At 39.4% G+C, this 17,456-nt stretch overlaps 1 protein-coding gene across 4 annotated transcripts in view; it reads right to left on the bottom strand.

Annotated features, from left to right (window-relative positions):
• LOC119785421 (low-density lipoprotein receptor-related protein 1-like) overlaps positions 1-17,456 on the bottom strand; it is a 132,983-nt gene that overhangs the window by 31,758 nt on the left and 83,769 nt on the right. For all 4 annotated transcript variants that reach the window (XM_038288099.1, XM_038288101.1, XM_038288100.1 and 1 more), the window contains 16 exons: positions 16,412-16,594; positions 16,143-16,340; positions 15,827-16,072; positions 11,003-11,200; positions 9,031-9,235; positions 8,783-8,947; positions 8,439-8,683; positions 7,507-7,638; positions 6,682-6,909; positions 5,587-5,761; positions 3,212-3,306; positions 2,963-3,112; positions 2,711-2,851; positions 2,424-2,549; positions 2,169-2,300; positions 1,910-2,044 (listed from right to left, as the gene is read on the bottom strand). In XM_038288099.1, the coding sequence (XP_038144027.1) occupies positions 1,910-2,044; positions 2,169-2,300; positions 2,424-2,549; positions 2,711-2,851; positions 2,963-3,112; positions 3,212-3,306; positions 5,587-5,761; positions 6,682-6,909; positions 7,507-7,638; positions 8,439-8,683; positions 8,783-8,947; positions 9,031-9,235; positions 11,003-11,200; positions 15,827-16,072; positions 16,143-16,340; positions 16,412-16,594 (2,754 nt within the window). The remainder of the gene's footprint in view (positions 1-1,909; positions 2,045-2,168; positions 2,301-2,423; positions 2,550-2,710; positions 2,852-2,962; positions 3,113-3,211; positions 3,307-5,586; positions 5,762-6,681; positions 6,910-7,506; positions 7,639-8,438; positions 8,684-8,782; positions 8,948-9,030; positions 9,236-11,002; positions 11,201-15,826; positions 16,073-16,142; positions 16,341-16,411; positions 16,595-17,456) is intronic.

Here is a 17,456-nt window from a genome sequence, read left to right as displayed (position 1 = left end):
AACTTTTAAGCTATTCCTTAAAATTCAACCAGAGTATGGTTGCTAACAGGGATGAATATTATTTCTCCACTTTTCTTCAAGAAGTTATTAACAAAAAAAGATTTTGCAAACATTTTTCTAACAACTGTGACATATTTGCCTTTTCTGTGCATTTGAAGCTATATTATAGATAAGGCATCCAATTTTGTCATTTTAAAAAATCTTAATTTTTCCTTATATTGTTGTTTTTTTTCTTTAAAACGATATTCATAAATAAGAGACTGCAACGGCTGCTGCAGCTTCCTCTCTGTCTGCATCATGCTATTTGCATACTGCAGGAAATCACAAAACCTAACTAGAGCATGAGTCAGAAAAATTCAGGACATAGAGAAGCACTATTTCTTTAAGTTTTGTCCTCACGGTAAACTTAAAGAAGATACCACCAACTAAGCACAGCTTACCAAAGCACAGCAAAAATGCTACCATTAGGCTAAAACTTTAGCAATCTGCAAGAGCGTAATTTCCATGGAGGGATTAAGGGGATTATGGCCCCTATCCAATCAATATCATCCCAATATATAAAAAAAAACCCACATTACTAATTATTTATAAAATTATCTCACATAACTGACAGATTACTTTTATTCATTTTCAATTGCTAGTGAAACAGTAATTTCCCCTATGCTGCCCAAAACTAGGTCCCATTCAGCCCATTTACCAAGCATTAACTGTTTGCTGTACTTTTGACACAGTCGCTAGTGCTAGTGGTTGGCCTGTGAAACCATGAAAAGAGGCATAAAAAGCAGAAATAAATATTTTTTAACTTGTGACTATTTTTGATATAGCACAAAATCTCACAACAGAAGATATTTAGAACTACGTCTCTGCAAAAAAAGATGCATTAAGCTCAAAACTAAAAATAGGTTTTCCATTTTAACAAAAAGCATTTTCATTTTTCTTGTTTTCCCTATGATCATTGTCTGCTTTACTTGACCTGACTATGAGTCAAAAAGGAAAGAAGACATAACAATAGCTCCTTTCATAACATTGCACTTTGGCTTAGTGCTGTTCATGAATAACACAATGCTTGCGAAGACCTCAACCCCCCTAAAGGGAGACCCAAAGTTACGCCATCGACATGGTTTGAGTCTCACTGACATTATGGTTGAGTGTTGGATGAGGTATATGATAACAAACCATGGATACACTAGCTTTAATGTGATAGGATTGGTGCAGCGTACAGCAACTGTTCTGCAGAGGGTTTTGCTTCAAGTAGGGCCCTCAATGCCCTGAGGAACTGACTCCAGCAGCAGCACCACCTTAGTGAATCTCACTGAAAACTTTCAAGTGCAGTCAAACCTTCTAGTTATATGGTTATCTACGCAACTAGTGCACCCTCACAATACCAAGCCTCCATTCAACTTTCAAATGAATTAAAATGCTTAAATACAACGCCCTATGAAAAGTTAGCCTTCTTAGCAATGAGCCTTCGTGGTCCCCTATTTATGTTGCGGGTCTGGATAACTGTCTGCTGGACAGTCCATCCATCCATCTTCTGTCATGCTTTATCCCTACAAGATGATGTTGTACGACATAATGTAATGTTTCTTTATTGGGGTCCCTTCTTTATTAATTTGATATAACCTAATTTATTTAAAAAGGTTTGGGTTTTCTACAAATAATAGCCATTTAAATGAAAAGAAAAAAACTACTATAACTGTAACTATTCTAGGAGTTTCCTTTTAAACTGAATTAAAAAAAAATCTTCAATAATTTCTACAAAATTTTGACAGTAATGTTCTTGTTCTTAGTTTTTCTTTTTTTTTTCATTTGAGTTTAACAGTTGAAAAATAAAATGGTTTTCCAATAACTGAAGCATGTCTTTGTAAAGTTGTAAGTTGTACATTCAATCCCATTTGACGCCTCCTACCAGCTATCCAGTCAACAGCTATTCCCTCCACTCTCCCAATGCCGTTGGTAACCACGTCTTCCCTCCAGGTCTGGTCCCTCTTGGCTCTGCTGATGGTACTCAGGCCCATATCCACCCAGTAGATTGTGTCATTCTCTGTAGGAATGAAAAGAAACAAGCTTCCAATAACTCTAAATAATATAGAGTCCTAGGTTAACTTGTAAATTAACATTTTAACTTCAAGGATATAGAAAAATATAAGATTTATGGGCAGCCTTACCAGCATGAAAATCTATGCCAACAGCTAGTGAGGTGCCAGAAACTGGAACCAGTGCATCGGATTTGTCTGAAGGGTCCAAAGGAATACCCCTAATGCCTTCATGAACAGAGTACAGAAGGAAGGACCCCACTCCTGCAGCAGACAAACACAGTGACCCTTTCAAATCTCCAAACCACTCTCTGACCATTAATATCAGCTTGTGAAACAGAATTGGCTTGAAATGAGGATCTCTGTATGCAAGCAAGCACATCCTACCCTCGCAGGACTGCTCCCCAGTCCGTAAGCTGTATCCCGCAGTGCACATGCAGGCTCTAGTGGTCGGGGATGTGGGGAGGCACAGCTGGGAACAGTCTCCATTGTTTTTGCTGCAGAGATTGGTGCCTGGTAGCCACAAAGAAAAAATACAAAAAAAACAAAACCAAGATGAGTGACAGCAGCTTAAACAGAGGTGCTTGGGATAAACATTCTACATCCAGGCTTCAAATTAGACCCTCTGTGAGAAACAGATGCCCTTGTCTTATAAAGATCAAAAAAAGTTGCACCTTTCTGCACAGTTTCGTTGTAGATCTTCATGTGCATCATGGGTGATGTGCTGTTTCTCAGGACTTTCCAGTTGCCTCCATCTTTCTTATCACATGTTCCTATCAGGTCAGCTCCCTGATCTGCCCACCACAGCTTATCCCCTTTGGGTGAACATTACAAACACAGTGATTGGCAGTTTTTGCTGAAACCAAAGCTACATTTAAGCAGAATGGGTGACACTAGGTGGGTATAAACATTTCAGAAGGTCATACCCATAATAGCAAGAGCGCTTCCCTTGATGAGTTTTCCCTTAGCTGCTTCAAGAAACTCCAGTTCAGAACCATCCAGTTTACAGCGGTTTATGGTGCTGTTTCCTGAACTGATCCAGTAGAGCTGCTCTGTGTCAAAGTCAATGGAAAGGCCTGGGAAAGACAAAAACAAATCATATGTATGACCAACTTTCTATCCTCGCCACTAGGGAGCGCTGTCCTGACGTCAAACAGGGACTGTAGGTTTCTCACCGATAGGGCCTTTCTGGTTGGTGAAGAGGACCCTGAGGTTGCTGCCATCTGTGTTGGCCATACTGATGTTGTCGCCATCTGTCCAGTACAGCTTCCTGATGCAACAACACACATTTACAGGATTTTTAAACAAATAACACAATTTTTAGAGTTGCAAGCTTCATTTTACTATTCTAAGCAAAAGTATTCATACACAAGTTGTCATGTCAGTCTCAAACTTCTATGTCTTTCACAGGAATTTTGTCTGTGAAACAAATGATGCATGGGTTTCACATCATTTTTCAAATTAAAACCTAAAAAAAGGGCTTAGGATATGTTTCTACCACTTTGGGAGAACAAAATGCACTTTTAAAAAATGCACCAGTTCTTCGTAGCAAAAAACTCTGATTAAATAGAAAAAAGTTCAAAACATGCCAAAGTTTACAAGCTTGATTTAGGCTAATCATTCAGGCTTTATGAGGAGGAACTCAACTTTTAACTCTTCGCAATGTTCTTCCTGACCTGTCTGCTGTGTTCCACGTACTTCTAACAAACCTATGAGGCCTTTATAGAACAGCTGGATTTATTATCTTAAAAAAAGAAACAATCAGAGTTTGATATTATTTGCTCATTTACGGAATTGGTTGTGGTGGATGTTATTCAGGGGTGCCAGACTAAATGGAATGGATTCTTTTCACCTCACTTCCCAGTTTTATGCTACGTTTCTTTCAGGTAGAAATTATTTTCCCAATTTCATAACCTGCCTTTACTGTAACAGAATACCACCTACCAGACAGACTATAATATTGTGTTTCATTGGGTATACATTATCTCCCAGTGTATTACATATTAAATAGGTTTAACTTCCTGTTGATTGCAACGGGATCCAGACACACTCTTTAATACACTTGTTGACATGTTTCGAAATAAAAAAAAAAAAAGAGCTAAGGCATTAAAGCCCACTCTCTTATGATTTTTTTTGTACAAACACAAGTTTATCCTGCCCCAACCTTTCTTGACTCCACCCACTACAGTTGGGGTCAAGTGTGTTTGTGTGGCAGAGAGAGCAGACAGCCCCAGCACATGGTTCTAACATCTGCTTCTCATTTTCTCCAACGCCAGCAACGCTCAGATCGCTAACAGCCCTCTGCCTTACCAAGTCCTTCAAAGACACGACGCAGTAAACAACAACAGACACACTTTCCCAAATGCAAATAAAACACTGCAACATAGAAATTTTCGTGCATAACTTAGATACGGTGTATTTATAAGTACAGATGGTTTGTCTTTGCGCTGTCTGACTGAAAGGGAGGCTGGGGCCACGTTCTGTTTGGAGATTAGGGGGGAGGAAGTTTCAGGAGGGAGAAAAAAAAAATGAATGTTTTAAGTATCGCCAGAGGGGACAGGATGTAAGATAAACAAAGAGAACTGAAATGGAAAAAGAGACAGAAACACAGAGACACTGGCAGAGAATCAGACGTACAGTCTGAGTATCACAATAGAGAATAGAAGTAACCCAGGAGAATAATAAAATAATAAAATACACTGTGAGAAGCCTCAGAGATTAGCAACCTGTTAGCTTCAGTACAATTTAAATAATAGTGACCGCATGAAAGGGGAGGATAATAAGAATCCACAGTAGAGTGTAATAAATATATTTTTTTACATGGATGATATGTATCTTCGGCCAGAGCAGAAGACCTGGGTACCCAAAAACAAAGTTGTCTGTTACTTTATTCCAAGCAACATTTTGTTGAGTGTTTCGTTTTACAGATTAATTGGATGTCCAGTCAGTGGGAAACTGCAACCAGGGAATTACATCATGTAAGTAAATATGTCATTATAAGGCTAAAACCTGAATCTGAGTTAAAGTTTCCAAGAAACTGCAGACTTAAAGGGTTTGCTCCCATTTTCAATGCAAGAAACTGAACTGCATTTAATCAAGTCTATTTCTAAATCCCAAAAAAATCTTTATTAATCCTAAACTCACTTCTTATACACTCAAAAGAGATTCTTCAATAAGAATTTTTAAATGTATTTTCTTTGTGGGCACTTTAAATTAAGACAAGCATGCTTTACTTTAAGTTTGTCATTTCAGAAAAGCTCAAGACTGACTTCAAAATGATGAATCTGATTTTGTTATTTAGGTGTTTGACAAGTTACACTGTTATTACTGAATGGTATGACAGGCCTTAATTATGTCATGGGTGTGTATTTGCTCCTGTGGGGGAATGCTTGGGCCAGAAAATATGGGGGTTAGCCAAAGCAGCATTTATGGAGGAAAGGCCACTAGCTGAAAGAAGGAAGGTGCTGGAGAGCTACTTCCAGCTTCCCTACAACTGAGAGCTTTATGATAGGCCTGTTTCTCTTCCTTTGTGTGAGTGTGTGGTACTGACCCCAGGATTGGATGCATCACCAGACAGTGTGGTTTGTCCAAGCCCTGGATAACAGCATTTTTAAAGGAGCCATCCAGTCTGGCGACGTTAATCTGCTTCTTATTGGCATCATAACTGGTCCAGAACAGGTTCCTAGACACCCAGTCCACTGCCAGGCCGTGTGTATTGGGTAGATCTAACGAAACACAAGAAATTTTAATTATTATTAGCTCTGGTGTTTCTATAAAAAAATAAAAATAAAACTCCAAAAGCTTTTCATTGAATCAGAGTTAAGACTAGAGTGATTGTTACTTCAGTATATCTTCTTATTATTGCTGCAGGAAGCCTTAGGGGTTGTGTTGTTAATACGCCACTGATTTATGAAGATATAGTGTTCAGATTACTAAGAAATTATACTGGAAATTTTAACATTTTATAAGTAATGTGTCTATATGGAAAAATGGACCTTAGGATGCTTTGCTACCTCTTAATTTCTCACTGAAACTGTAACTTAAGGACATTTTCTTGTTTCTGTAAATGGATTCATTTGAACATCCATGTCCACTGATGGGTTGCTAAGCTTTCTAATATCCTCTCTATCTAAAAAAAAAAAAGGAAACTTTAATTTGTATCAGCCTTATTTTTATTAAAGAGTTGGAGACAAGAAGAACCAAACATCTCATCTTAAAAAACGGTCTAATTTGAATTTAAAAAAGGTAATGCAAATTTGTTAAATGTAATGATTTATGAAAATATTTGCATCAATGTTTTTATGAACTGGACTTTTCCTGTTGCTGCACAATATTAATACCATTTTCTGAACATTTTCAAGAGGGTATTTCCTTTGTTTTAAGACAAACTAGTCAAGCATGAAGTGGTTGGATGAATGTAATACAAATGTCTTAAATAATGCTCAGATAAAGTTTGTGTTTTTCTTTTTAGCATGTTTGACTGCAGACTTAAAACTCATATTTCTAATCATAAAGGGAAGTTATAGTTAAATAAAAAAAAATCAATATGAAACATCTGGGTGTAATCTGTCCAAACCGACCTTCCCTTTACTAGACTAACAAGCCTTTAAAAGATGCCCTGCCTTGTCCTCTATCGTTTCCTTACCAGCAGAAACAACAGTCTCGACTCCGGTCCCGTTAATAAAAGCTCTCTTTATCGTTTTTGTTCGCACATCTGACCAATAGATGCGGTGCTCTAGAGCGTCGTAGTCCACCACAGTCACATTGTCGATGTCTGGCACAGTGAAGGAGATGATGTAGTTGTAGTATGGGTTGTCAATGTCCACTCCCCTGATCTCTATTTGTCGAGCATATAGCAGGAACTGACGAGACTCTGCAGGTGAGACAAAATGGTGACAGGCCCCCATTAGTGTTCAGTGAAATCAATCTTTTGGTAAATGCTGCAACAAGTCAAAAGGGGAATCTCTGAGAAGGAACTAATGCTGCAAGGATGAGTGCTCCTTTGTATTATTCCTGCTGCTTGAACAAACACTTAATTCAATTGGACTTTTGACTGAAGTGATCATATCTGGCAGGGTAACGCAATAGCACAGCAACAGCAGTGGGAGTAAATTCAATCAGTGCAAATACATAACTGATAGCATGAATTTAACAGTCAGAGCTCATTTAAAACTTTACGGCTTCAGTGACAGACAGAAAGGAATTGAAAGAGGAATTGAGATTGGGGACTAATGGCTCTGTCAGAATGAAACAATGGGTCACCGGATCCAATATCAGAGAAGGTAATCGAGAAGCACACCCTGAATACTGCACTTTAACAAAAGATAAACAAGCTTGCTGCTACTTAGGGAGGAAAAACTATATTTTTTAGAGTTAAGACTTCCCCTCCACAGAGCTTCCTTTTTTGCAGACATGCAACAACAACAAAAAACAAACTTTTTTTGCTTTCATAATATGTGGTCAAACCTACCAAAGCATGTCCGTCTGTCGGGGCCCAACTTCATCAGGTGAGGACAAGCACATGAGAAAGTCTGATTGTAGTTGATCAGGCAGAGGTGGGAGCAGGGCTCTTTGCCATCTTTAGCTGCACACGGGTTGGGAGCTGGACAGATGAAATGAAAGAGTTCAGACTTGGAATGTGTACATGGTTATTTTATTTGGTGTAACTGATCTAGTATTTGTAACAGGAAATACTGATTAAGCCAGTTAGCATCCAGATAGGAGAGAAAAGGTTAAATACTGTAGTAATGGCAAGAAGGTTGGTATTTGCAAAATAGCTGATCTACTGGGATATTCATGCCCTGCCATCCTTCAGGTTTACAGAGAGAAGAGAAAAAACCAAAATAAACCTTATCGGTGAATATTTAATACCAGCAAATTGACTGATAGGAGTGCTTTTGCTCTTTATTTGACCCCTGAGGTGCTTAAAATTGAAGCCTACTGTTTGCCTTACTAAATAAATGTAGTTCGTATTCCCACCAAGGTTGATTTTATTAATGCATAGGAATATAAACAATATTATATGAATGTAAAAATGCATATATATGTGTGTTTCAGATGTTTATTTGAACTATAAAACAAGGATTACCCTGCTCCCTAGAAAGCAATTCTGTTGGGTTTCTAAACCACGATTTTTAACAATGCACTTGGGTAACAGTTCTTTTCTTATGAGTTACATTGGAATAGGTCATAATGGAGATGGCCAGGTTAGATGTGAAACAAATTGGAAATCAGTATTGACCGAGACAAACCTGCTTGATGCATCGCTGCAGTCAAAACAAAATGAAACCCGAAACGTGGGAATGTATAATACTAGAAGAATTGTGAGCTTTTCCCCTGTCTAGTAAATTTACAACAGATTTTGCCGCTACTAAGTGAGCAGTGAATGTGTGCACTTCCTACCTTGAGGCTGTCTGGATGGATGATAGACCTGCAGGTCAAAAGGTTGTGTATTGGTTCTCTGGACCACGGTCACATTGTTCCCAGTCCACTTGTTTGCCTTGGCAAGTGTGTTGGTTCTCCAGTCGGTCCAGTAAACCTCTCCACCGTACATGGTGACCGCAAATGGATGCGAGAGGTACTCATGGCCCCTCAGAACCTCGATCAGTCCAGAGCCGTCATACTTAGCAGAATAAATGGCATCAGATCTGTGTAAGTAAAAATGTTAAATAATTTATACGTTTTATTCTTGGAAAACCATTTAATAAAATGTGAGGATAAAAGGCTACTTTTGTTGTTTGTTTTACCTGGCATCAATCCACAGGATGCGCCGCTCCAGATAATCCACAGTGAGTCCGTTAGGCCAGCCTCCGTTGCCCGTCTCCTTGTGGATTGTCTTCCTGCCTTCACCACTCATGGATGCAGCCTCAATCCTCGGCAAACTGGCGTCCCAGTCTGTCCAAAACAGAATTCTGCCAAAAACATAATTTTATCATTATAAGTTGTTTTCCTTGCTTTACTTTACAGAGGTTTAAATAAGCAGTACAGCTGTTACCCGTCGCGAGGGTCAAGAGCAATAGCCCTAGGGTGTTCCACCTCCCCAGCCAGCAGTGTAGTCCTCATGGTTCCATCCAACTTGGCTACCTCGATCTGATCAAGGTTGCTTTCCACCCAATAAATGTTTCCTGCTATCCAGTCCACTGCCAGACCCTCAGGTGTAGCGAGACCGTACTGGATCACTACATCAAAGCTGGTTAAAGCTGTAGAACAGGTATAGAAAATGACAAGAATTCAATTCAACATGCTGATTTTTATCAGGTTCTTCATCTGCAGCCATTTATCAAGTTGTATCGACTGAACTCTTCAAAGTTTTTTTTTTGTCTAAAGTCAAAATCAATCTCTTAAATTCATTGTGCTATCAAGTGAAGCAGTTAATTATCTTGCGTGATTAAGGTATTTTGTTGTATTCTATTAAAATTCACAAAAGGTTTTGCAGGAATAATTCCGCTGATGCTATTTTTTTTCAGATGTACTGTAGCCGACAGCATTGATCAGCTGGGATTTAGTACTTAGAAATCATGTAATTGTAATAAGTATCACAAACTGTCCACTAATGAAGTGTTTAGATGCCACGTTGAAGAGGAAACACATCAGCAAAAGAGGAAGTGACAGTACAATTACAGAGTAGCGCTGTAAAAACTAAATATGTGGTGTCAGGGCTAACAGCCCCCCTCTAACCCTTTAATTTGCCACTGCCCCCACTAATGAGAGAGATGCATAATTATTTAGGATGAGTCAGTATGCTGTTCGGAACAATGTTAACACAAACTTAAAAGCCAAACAGCTTTCTGTACTTATTTCATTGTTTCCCTCATGGTCTTTGCCTGTGTTGCTGGTTATAACTTTTCTGAAATGGAGTTAATGAAGTCTTTAAAAGATAATCTTTTATTTTGTCATGGATGGTGCTCTCAGTTGTCTTAATCACAAGAAAAGACAGACATTTGGGAGACTGAAGCAAAGGCAAATCAGGTAATAGCTATTCAGCCAAAAGCAGGTAAAACTTAAAGGTATCCAGATTAAAACTAGTCAAGCCAAAAGCTAAATAAGCTCAGAGGTACAGTAGTTTTCTGAAAACTAGTTCATATAAAAGCCAGTTAAAACTAATTGCTAGTCAAAATAAAAACTAAATTCAGCTCATGGTAAGTCAAACCAACATCTAGTTAGCTACCTTCCAAAAATGGTAAAAAAACAAAACAATCAAATGGACTTTGCTTTTTTTAAGTTTGAAGATGTTTCACTTCCCATCCAGGAAGCTTTTTCATTTCAAAATGTCTGAATTAGCATTGAGTTTAAAGCTTTATAGAGCAGACCAAAACAGAGCCATGTTTTGGCTAAGAAAACATGCACGTTTTCTATATTTTGTATTATACTATGTTACTCTGAGCATGTGTAGTGATGGTGCCAAACGAAGACGAAGGTAAACGCATCAGCAAAGTCATCACTACCATTTTACACACTGCAGTTTAGTGCGTTTTATTATTATGGAATATAAAACATAACTTTTGCTTCCTCTTCCTGAGACACATTTAGTCACGATCAGGATGTATTACCGGCTGCGCCTCCATAAATGAGGGGATGGTACAGATTATTGGTGACAGATGGGGAACCAATTACCTACTATATCTTTCCACAAGAATGGAAAGCAAGGAGATGCATTTAAAATGCTTTTATGTACTTAACTGGATTAAAAAAACAGAAAAATTATCTCGTTTAAAATGGATGGGTTGTTTGGACATAGCCTGAGAGTAGTTCGTAATAAGCTACCTAATGTTTTGGTTTCGTCATCATTTATCCAATCTGATCTGTGTCTAAAAACAAAACTCCAGAACATATCTCTCTATGATCTCTCTATAAGCTCATGATCGCCACTGAAGAATAACATAGACTGAAAATGCTAGAGAAAAGTAAAAGCTGCTTATCTGACAAGTGACTAAATCAAACATAATGACAGAAAATAGAGCAATTACCTCCATTCTCAGACAACTTTCCACGATAGATCTTGTCTTCCACCACATCAGTCCAGTAGAGGGAACTCTGGTTGAGATGGAAATCCAGGGCGATGGTGTTTCTGAGGCCGGGCACCAAGACACTGAACTCCCCCTTGTTCAAATCAATGCGCCGAATTTCATGGCGGTTTGAGAAAATAATAAATGGCTTGAAGGGATCTATAAAAACACAGGAAGAAAAGATAGGAAAATATCCCGGTGTTATAGCAGTTTTTTCCCCCTAAAAATAATTTATACATTGTTATGAAATGTTTTACTTGTTCTTAATGAGGGTGATGATCAAGAGGAAGGTCACTAATTAAAAAAAATATATACCGGTATTTTTTTATTCAGCGTGTGAATTAGGACTGGTCTTTTATCCACATAGATGAAAACTTGCATTAAAGATCCTTCATAAAATCTATTTGTCTTAGAATCTGATGAGTCTAACGTCAAATTTAAACGTCACTATTCAAAGACGAATAAATATCTCACATCTTTCCAAACAAGGTAGATGTTTGTAACAGATATGGAAGCTCTGCCTGCAATGTTCCACATCAATTGTTTTCTTTTGTCCAGCCTTGACACATTTTTTTTGCAAATTTCCTTCTACTCTATTAACAAAGTACTCTCCAAAAGTATTGATACTTAATAGTATCATATTTTTTGCCTTTCAGAAATATACATCCAGTTCTCTCCGGAAGGAAGTAAAAGCTATCACATCGAATTGCTAATTGCTGACTGCTTCTTCCGTTACACAATGGATTCACGAGGTTGTGTCTTTTCTAAAGATAGAAACTAATAGATTTATAATGATTAGAAAAAAAAAAATTATAGTAACCTGCCACCATTTATTGACTTTTTTTTGGAGTGAACACAGCTAATTTTTTCGATTGTCTCTGCTCTGTTTTAACTTTTTCTTGCAAATGTCGGTATCTTCATTTACATCTGAATACACTTAAAAGTTTAATTGAAGTTTAATTGTGTATCAGACAAATATAAATACAGTTTAGTTAAAGGAAAATTCCGGTTTTTAACACTTTTAGCCCATTTTCTGTAGTGTCCAGGATGAAATCGAATGATCGACACCAAAATTTTGACGATTGGTCCTGTCTCTGCTATTTGGCTCATGCAGAATCCCCCCTGGCTGCTTCAGAATGGCTTCCATAGTGCATGTCCGATAATGTCCTTAAAACAACCTTAAACGTTCTTTTTTTAAAATATGCTACTCACCGGGTCATCAGCGCTGTTCAATGACGTTCCAAAAAAAGTTTCATGAAGAAAAACCGTTCCTGTAGTGTTTTATTTAGCATTACTCAGGTCATATTTCCCTAATATTGAAATGTTTTGAGGAACTGAAATCTGTTAGTCTGAACAAAAAAAATAACCAAGTGAAGTCATCTTCCCCATCTGAGAGCCAGTCTGTTAAATCCAGGCCACCGCTGCAAAAAGGACTTTTAATCTTACAACTCCAGCTTAAATACATGTATTCCGAGCAGTGCAGAAGAGCTCTGCCTTGCATTGTACTGAAGCTGGCAGTCATGTAACACATGCCCTGGGTGACTCTCCCTATAGAGGCTCTGCTTAAAGCTGCTTCAATCCTATGTAATGAAAACAGCGAGTAAATTAGCAGCAGTTATCTGGAGCTAACAGGCAGCCAGACAGGCAGCAGGATGAACAACAGCAGGCAGCTGGCTCATCTCTAAAGCCTGTCGGTGAGGAGCAGCCGGAGAAAGTCATGTTTCCTTCGTGAATATAGTTTATTCCTTTTATGCCGGTGATAAAATTGCAAACCATTTTAGAGGGCCCTGTTTCTTTTGATTGGACCCTCCAATTTTCAATTAATGTTTGCAGAAAATAACGTACCGGTACATTAAAAAAATTATAGCAGTATCTTTATGGTCTCTTAATGAACCTTCTGACCAACCAAAAACTTAGGTTGAGTACAGACATACTTTATGACTCTTTCAATCTGTAGAGTACATTATTTTGGGTTTGATGGTGTCATGATCTTGAAGCTGATGACTGACTTAATCATTAATTTCATTCACCTGTCCAATTCTGCCGGGTAGCTCATTACCTCTCATCTGATCCATCTGCTCCTGCCTGTATTTAAGGTGCTTGAATCCAGTCAACAGGGTTTATGTTGTTCTCTCTAGCAAGTGGTGAGAGGGTTTTTAGAGTTCCTTGGTGTCTCTCATTTTATGAGCCTGACCTGTTTTGCCTTTCAACCACTGAGGCTGCCTGTTCCCGTCTGATCTGTTTTCCTGAACTGTCTCTGGACTCCTGGACCTCTGAGCCTGTCTGTTCCTGGTCTGATCTGTTTGCCTGAACTGTCTTTGGACTCCTGGACCTCTGAGCCTGTCTGTTCCTGGTCTGATCTGTTTGCCTGAACTGTCTTTGGACTCCTGGACCTCTGAGCCTGTCTGTTCCTGGTCTGTTCTGTTTGCCTGAACTGTCTTTTGTCTCCTAGACCTCTGAGCCTGTCTGTTCCTGGCCTGATCTGTTTGCCTGAACTGTCTTTGGACTCCTGGACCTCTGAGCCTGTCTGTTCCTGGCCTGATCTGTTTGCCTGAACTGTCTTTGGACTCCTGGACCTCTGAGCCTGTCTGTTCCTGGCCTGATCTGTTTGCCTGAACTGTCTTTGGACTCCTGGACATCTGAGCCTGTCTGTTCCTGGCCTGATCTGTTTGCCTGAACTGTCTTTGGACTCCTGGACCTCTGAGCCTGTCTGTTCCTGGCCTGATCTGTTTGCCTGAACTGTCTTTGGACTCCTGGACCTCTGAGCCTGTCTGTTCCTGGTCTGATCTGTTTGCCTGAACTGTCTTTGGACTCCTGGACCTCTGAGCCTGTCTGTTCCTGGTCTGATCTGTTTGCCTGACCTGGCTTGGGACTCCTTCATGTTCTCCTGGGTTGCAGCATCTGGGACACTCTAGGTGGCGCTTGCTGCATCGGGTTGGCAACCCACCGGCCGGATCCTACCTCTTTCTCTGGACATGGACTGAACTTGAAAACCAGGTTATAGATTCACAAGGATAAGCATCCTCCATCAGATTATCATGGTCACTAACCTGTGTTTCTCTCCTGCAGAGGTTACAGTCTTAGATGCCCTAGCTGCTGCTACTCCGATCTGCTGTTTTTAAATTAACACTTTTTGAGTAAGCCCACTATCTGTCTTGCCTGAATACTGGGTCCTCTGTTCTGTGTTGTGACAGTCAGGCTCCACAGACAATGCAGTTTCTGCTAGGAGCTAATGTGTATATTCAGTCCGTGACCATCACATACAATTTTAAACTTCAGCTGAACTATGGCAACAACCATAATTGTGTACTTGTAAAGGTTGGGCTGTTATCCACCTCTGGGATATCAATTCCCAGAGCTATAGTGGCAAAATAGGACACAAAAACAGTTTCCAGCTACAGTCCTGTAGCTTTATCCAAATTCCTGTGGTGATATGACTGAAAACTAAAATACCCTACCTTTATATAGATCCCCTTACTTAATATAGAAAATACTCCTTTAGTATAATATCATGTTCAGCAAGACCCTCATCCTCAAATTAATTAACAGCCTTCCAGTTTAAACTTTCTACAACCTTTTTTTAGTATTAATTAGTACAAGGTTAAGGTGTACAGAGCGCAGGATATTAAGACCAGATGTTTTTGCAATATGTTAGAGTTTATAGTACTCTCATGCACTCTAAAAATAGTTTTAGGAGCCTCTTAAAGAGAGAAACAGGCCCACAGCATCACAAATTCTCAATCTCCACCAAACTAAACAAGAGACACGTTTTTGTTTCACACCAGAAAACAAAATGTTAATCTTCTATCAACAAATCCTTAAATGCATGTGAATATTTTCTAATGGCTGTCATAGAGACCTGGTGTCCCCGGATGCCACGTTTAGCTGCAGCTAACAGTGAGCTTTGGAGTTTACATACACCTCCATCCTCCTCCCTTTTTGTGACTGCAACATGAATGTAGGTCCTTGTCTAACCTTGTTTGCTCCAGCTCCTTTTCCATCAGCTTTCAAGTTTTAAATTATTATAGGGAAAGTTAGTCTATTTTCTTGCAGCCTTTTTTTTCTGACATATATATAAACACACATCATCTTTGGTTGAATGGCATGCTATCCTGTCTTTCCCATTTTGAAGAGTCGCTGTGAGAAATTGGCCTCAAATACCAGAAGGAAACAGGAAGTCATGGATTGCTTTGCAGGGATTCGAAGTTAACTTGAAAGTAAAGCATGAATTAAAACAACGCAGCTAGTGTTGGCATTACTTCCTTGGACATGGTGTAGGACGTGTGCTATTTAGAATTTCTTCTAAAAAAATGAATTTCTTAGCTTTTTTTTTTTAAAGAAATAATAATACTCAAATAAACCTTTTTTAAGTTTTCAAAGTGATCTACTGTGACAGTAATAGTATTTTAGTATTTTATAAAGAGGTCGCAATAGATATATTTTTGTGGGAGCGGTGGCCTAGTGGTTAGAGCTTGCACTCGGGTCCCAAGGTTCTGAGTTCAAGCCCCACTCTGGGTTCCTGAGCAAGACCCTCAACCCTGACACTGCTCCAGGCGCCGCACAATGGCAGCCCACTGCTCCCTAAGGGGATGGGTTCAATGCAGAGTTTATTTCGATGCTTTGTACTTATGACAGTGTAACAACAATAAAGTTGAATTCTATTCTTCTATTATACAGACAGCATTGTATAAAGTAATATTTTTTTTTTTACATTCACACTAATTGTTTAGATCGAACCCCATGTCAGGGCCCTTTTATCATGCTCTGTTTGAGTGGATCTGTTACCTGTGCTCTTGCAGCTCTCCATATCTGACTCAAGTTCCCAGCCATCGTAACAAGAGCATTTCACACTGAATTTGTCCTGTTCGCAGCGCTGACTGCACTTCAGGTGTTTGGCGCAGAAGCTCTGTATCTGACAGGTCTTGTTGTCAGGGCCAAGCTCCATGCCCAGCGGACAGGAGCACATCACGCCCTCAATGGGAGACACCGTGCAGTTATGGCTACAGTCGCCGTTGTTCATAGAGCAAACATCTACAAAGAAAGAAATGATGAGGCCATGAAGGTTTTCCCTCCCAGTTCCTGGATACTGTTCTTTTCTTACCGCAAAGTTTCTCGTCAGAGCCATCTGGGCAGTCGTCGATGCCGTTGCAGATTTTCTCTGCAGACAGGCAGATGGTAGTGTTGCTGGCACACACGTGGTGGGAGAGCTTACACACCAGGGCATCGCAGTTTTCCTCATCCGAATTGTCCTCGCAGTCGCTGTCGCCATCACAGACCCAAGCTTTACTGATGCAGCGAGCTGAGGACAGAAAGCCAGGTTAGGACTAAACTAGGCTTTTACCTACCCAATGTCTTTACGAGTCTCCTCACCGGAGTCTCTGCAGCCAAATTTGACAGTTGGATCACACATGGGTGTGACGCCCTCGCAGTTCTTCTCATCACTCATGTCCATGCAGTCGGTGTCTCCATCGCAGCGCCAGCGCAGCGGGATGCACAGGCTGTCCATCCGACACTGAAACTCATCGGTATGACAACCACCGGGTGGACGTGTGGCTATGAGGGGGAACAAAGAGGTTTTTTTTAGACATGAGCACGGTTAAAGTGCAAAACCATGAAGCAGAAAGGTAACAGGAAGGGCAGTTTTAGCACAACAGATTACAGGACACATGGATTAGTCATCACTCCAGCTGAGATGTGAATCATTTTATTCTCCTCTTGCTACGTAAAAAAGGTGAATTATAATCAAACAGTACAATAATGGGATTGTGTATGCATGAGGCATAAGGTTTTTTTTTTTATGTGGGGATTGCTCTTCTTGCAATAAAAGTGTAAAATAACAATCTGAGGTAAAATGCAACAAACTACCCATGATAATAACAAACATCTGCAACAGGAGACTTTGATGAGCTCAATGCAACAGATAATAAAGACAAACCTAATAATCAGCTCATGCTGTATGAGCCCTTAGTCTATCTCCGTATAAACCGGTATTTGTGCTATTAGTGCTATCAAAGGAGATTTTTATTTTAACCCATTGTAACGTTGCAGATTAGGGCTGAGGAATAAATGTTGGAAAATATTTAAAAGGCTCTTTCAAAAAAGTCACAATGACCATCAAAATTGTGGATAGATAAAATGTCAAAAAAAGTGGAAATGTCCTAAAATCAATTACAGTGATTCGTAAAAACTGTTATAATGTCAAGAAGCAATTACAACAAAATGAATCAAGGAAGAATGTACAACATTGAGAAAAAATCAAATTAAGGAAAAATCATGAAACTGGTATGAAAAAGTAAAGATTTGACTGAACCCATTGAACCAAGTTTTAAGCCTGATTGGCTCAAACATAGGAGATACAAGGGAGCTTTGTGATTGGTGGCAAACCATCCCGTTTAAAAAAATGCATTTGTGTATC

Source organism: Cyprinodon tularosa, unplaced genomic scaffold (assembly GCF_016077235.1).
Source record: "Cyprinodon tularosa strain WSP-4 unplaced genomic scaffold, ASM1607723v1 ctg248, whole genome shotgun sequence".
In the NCBI taxonomy this organism is placed as follows: Eukaryota; Metazoa; Chordata; class Actinopteri; order Cyprinodontiformes; family Cyprinodontidae; genus Cyprinodon; species Cyprinodon tularosa.
This window is presented reverse-complemented; position numbering and strand designations above follow the sequence as displayed.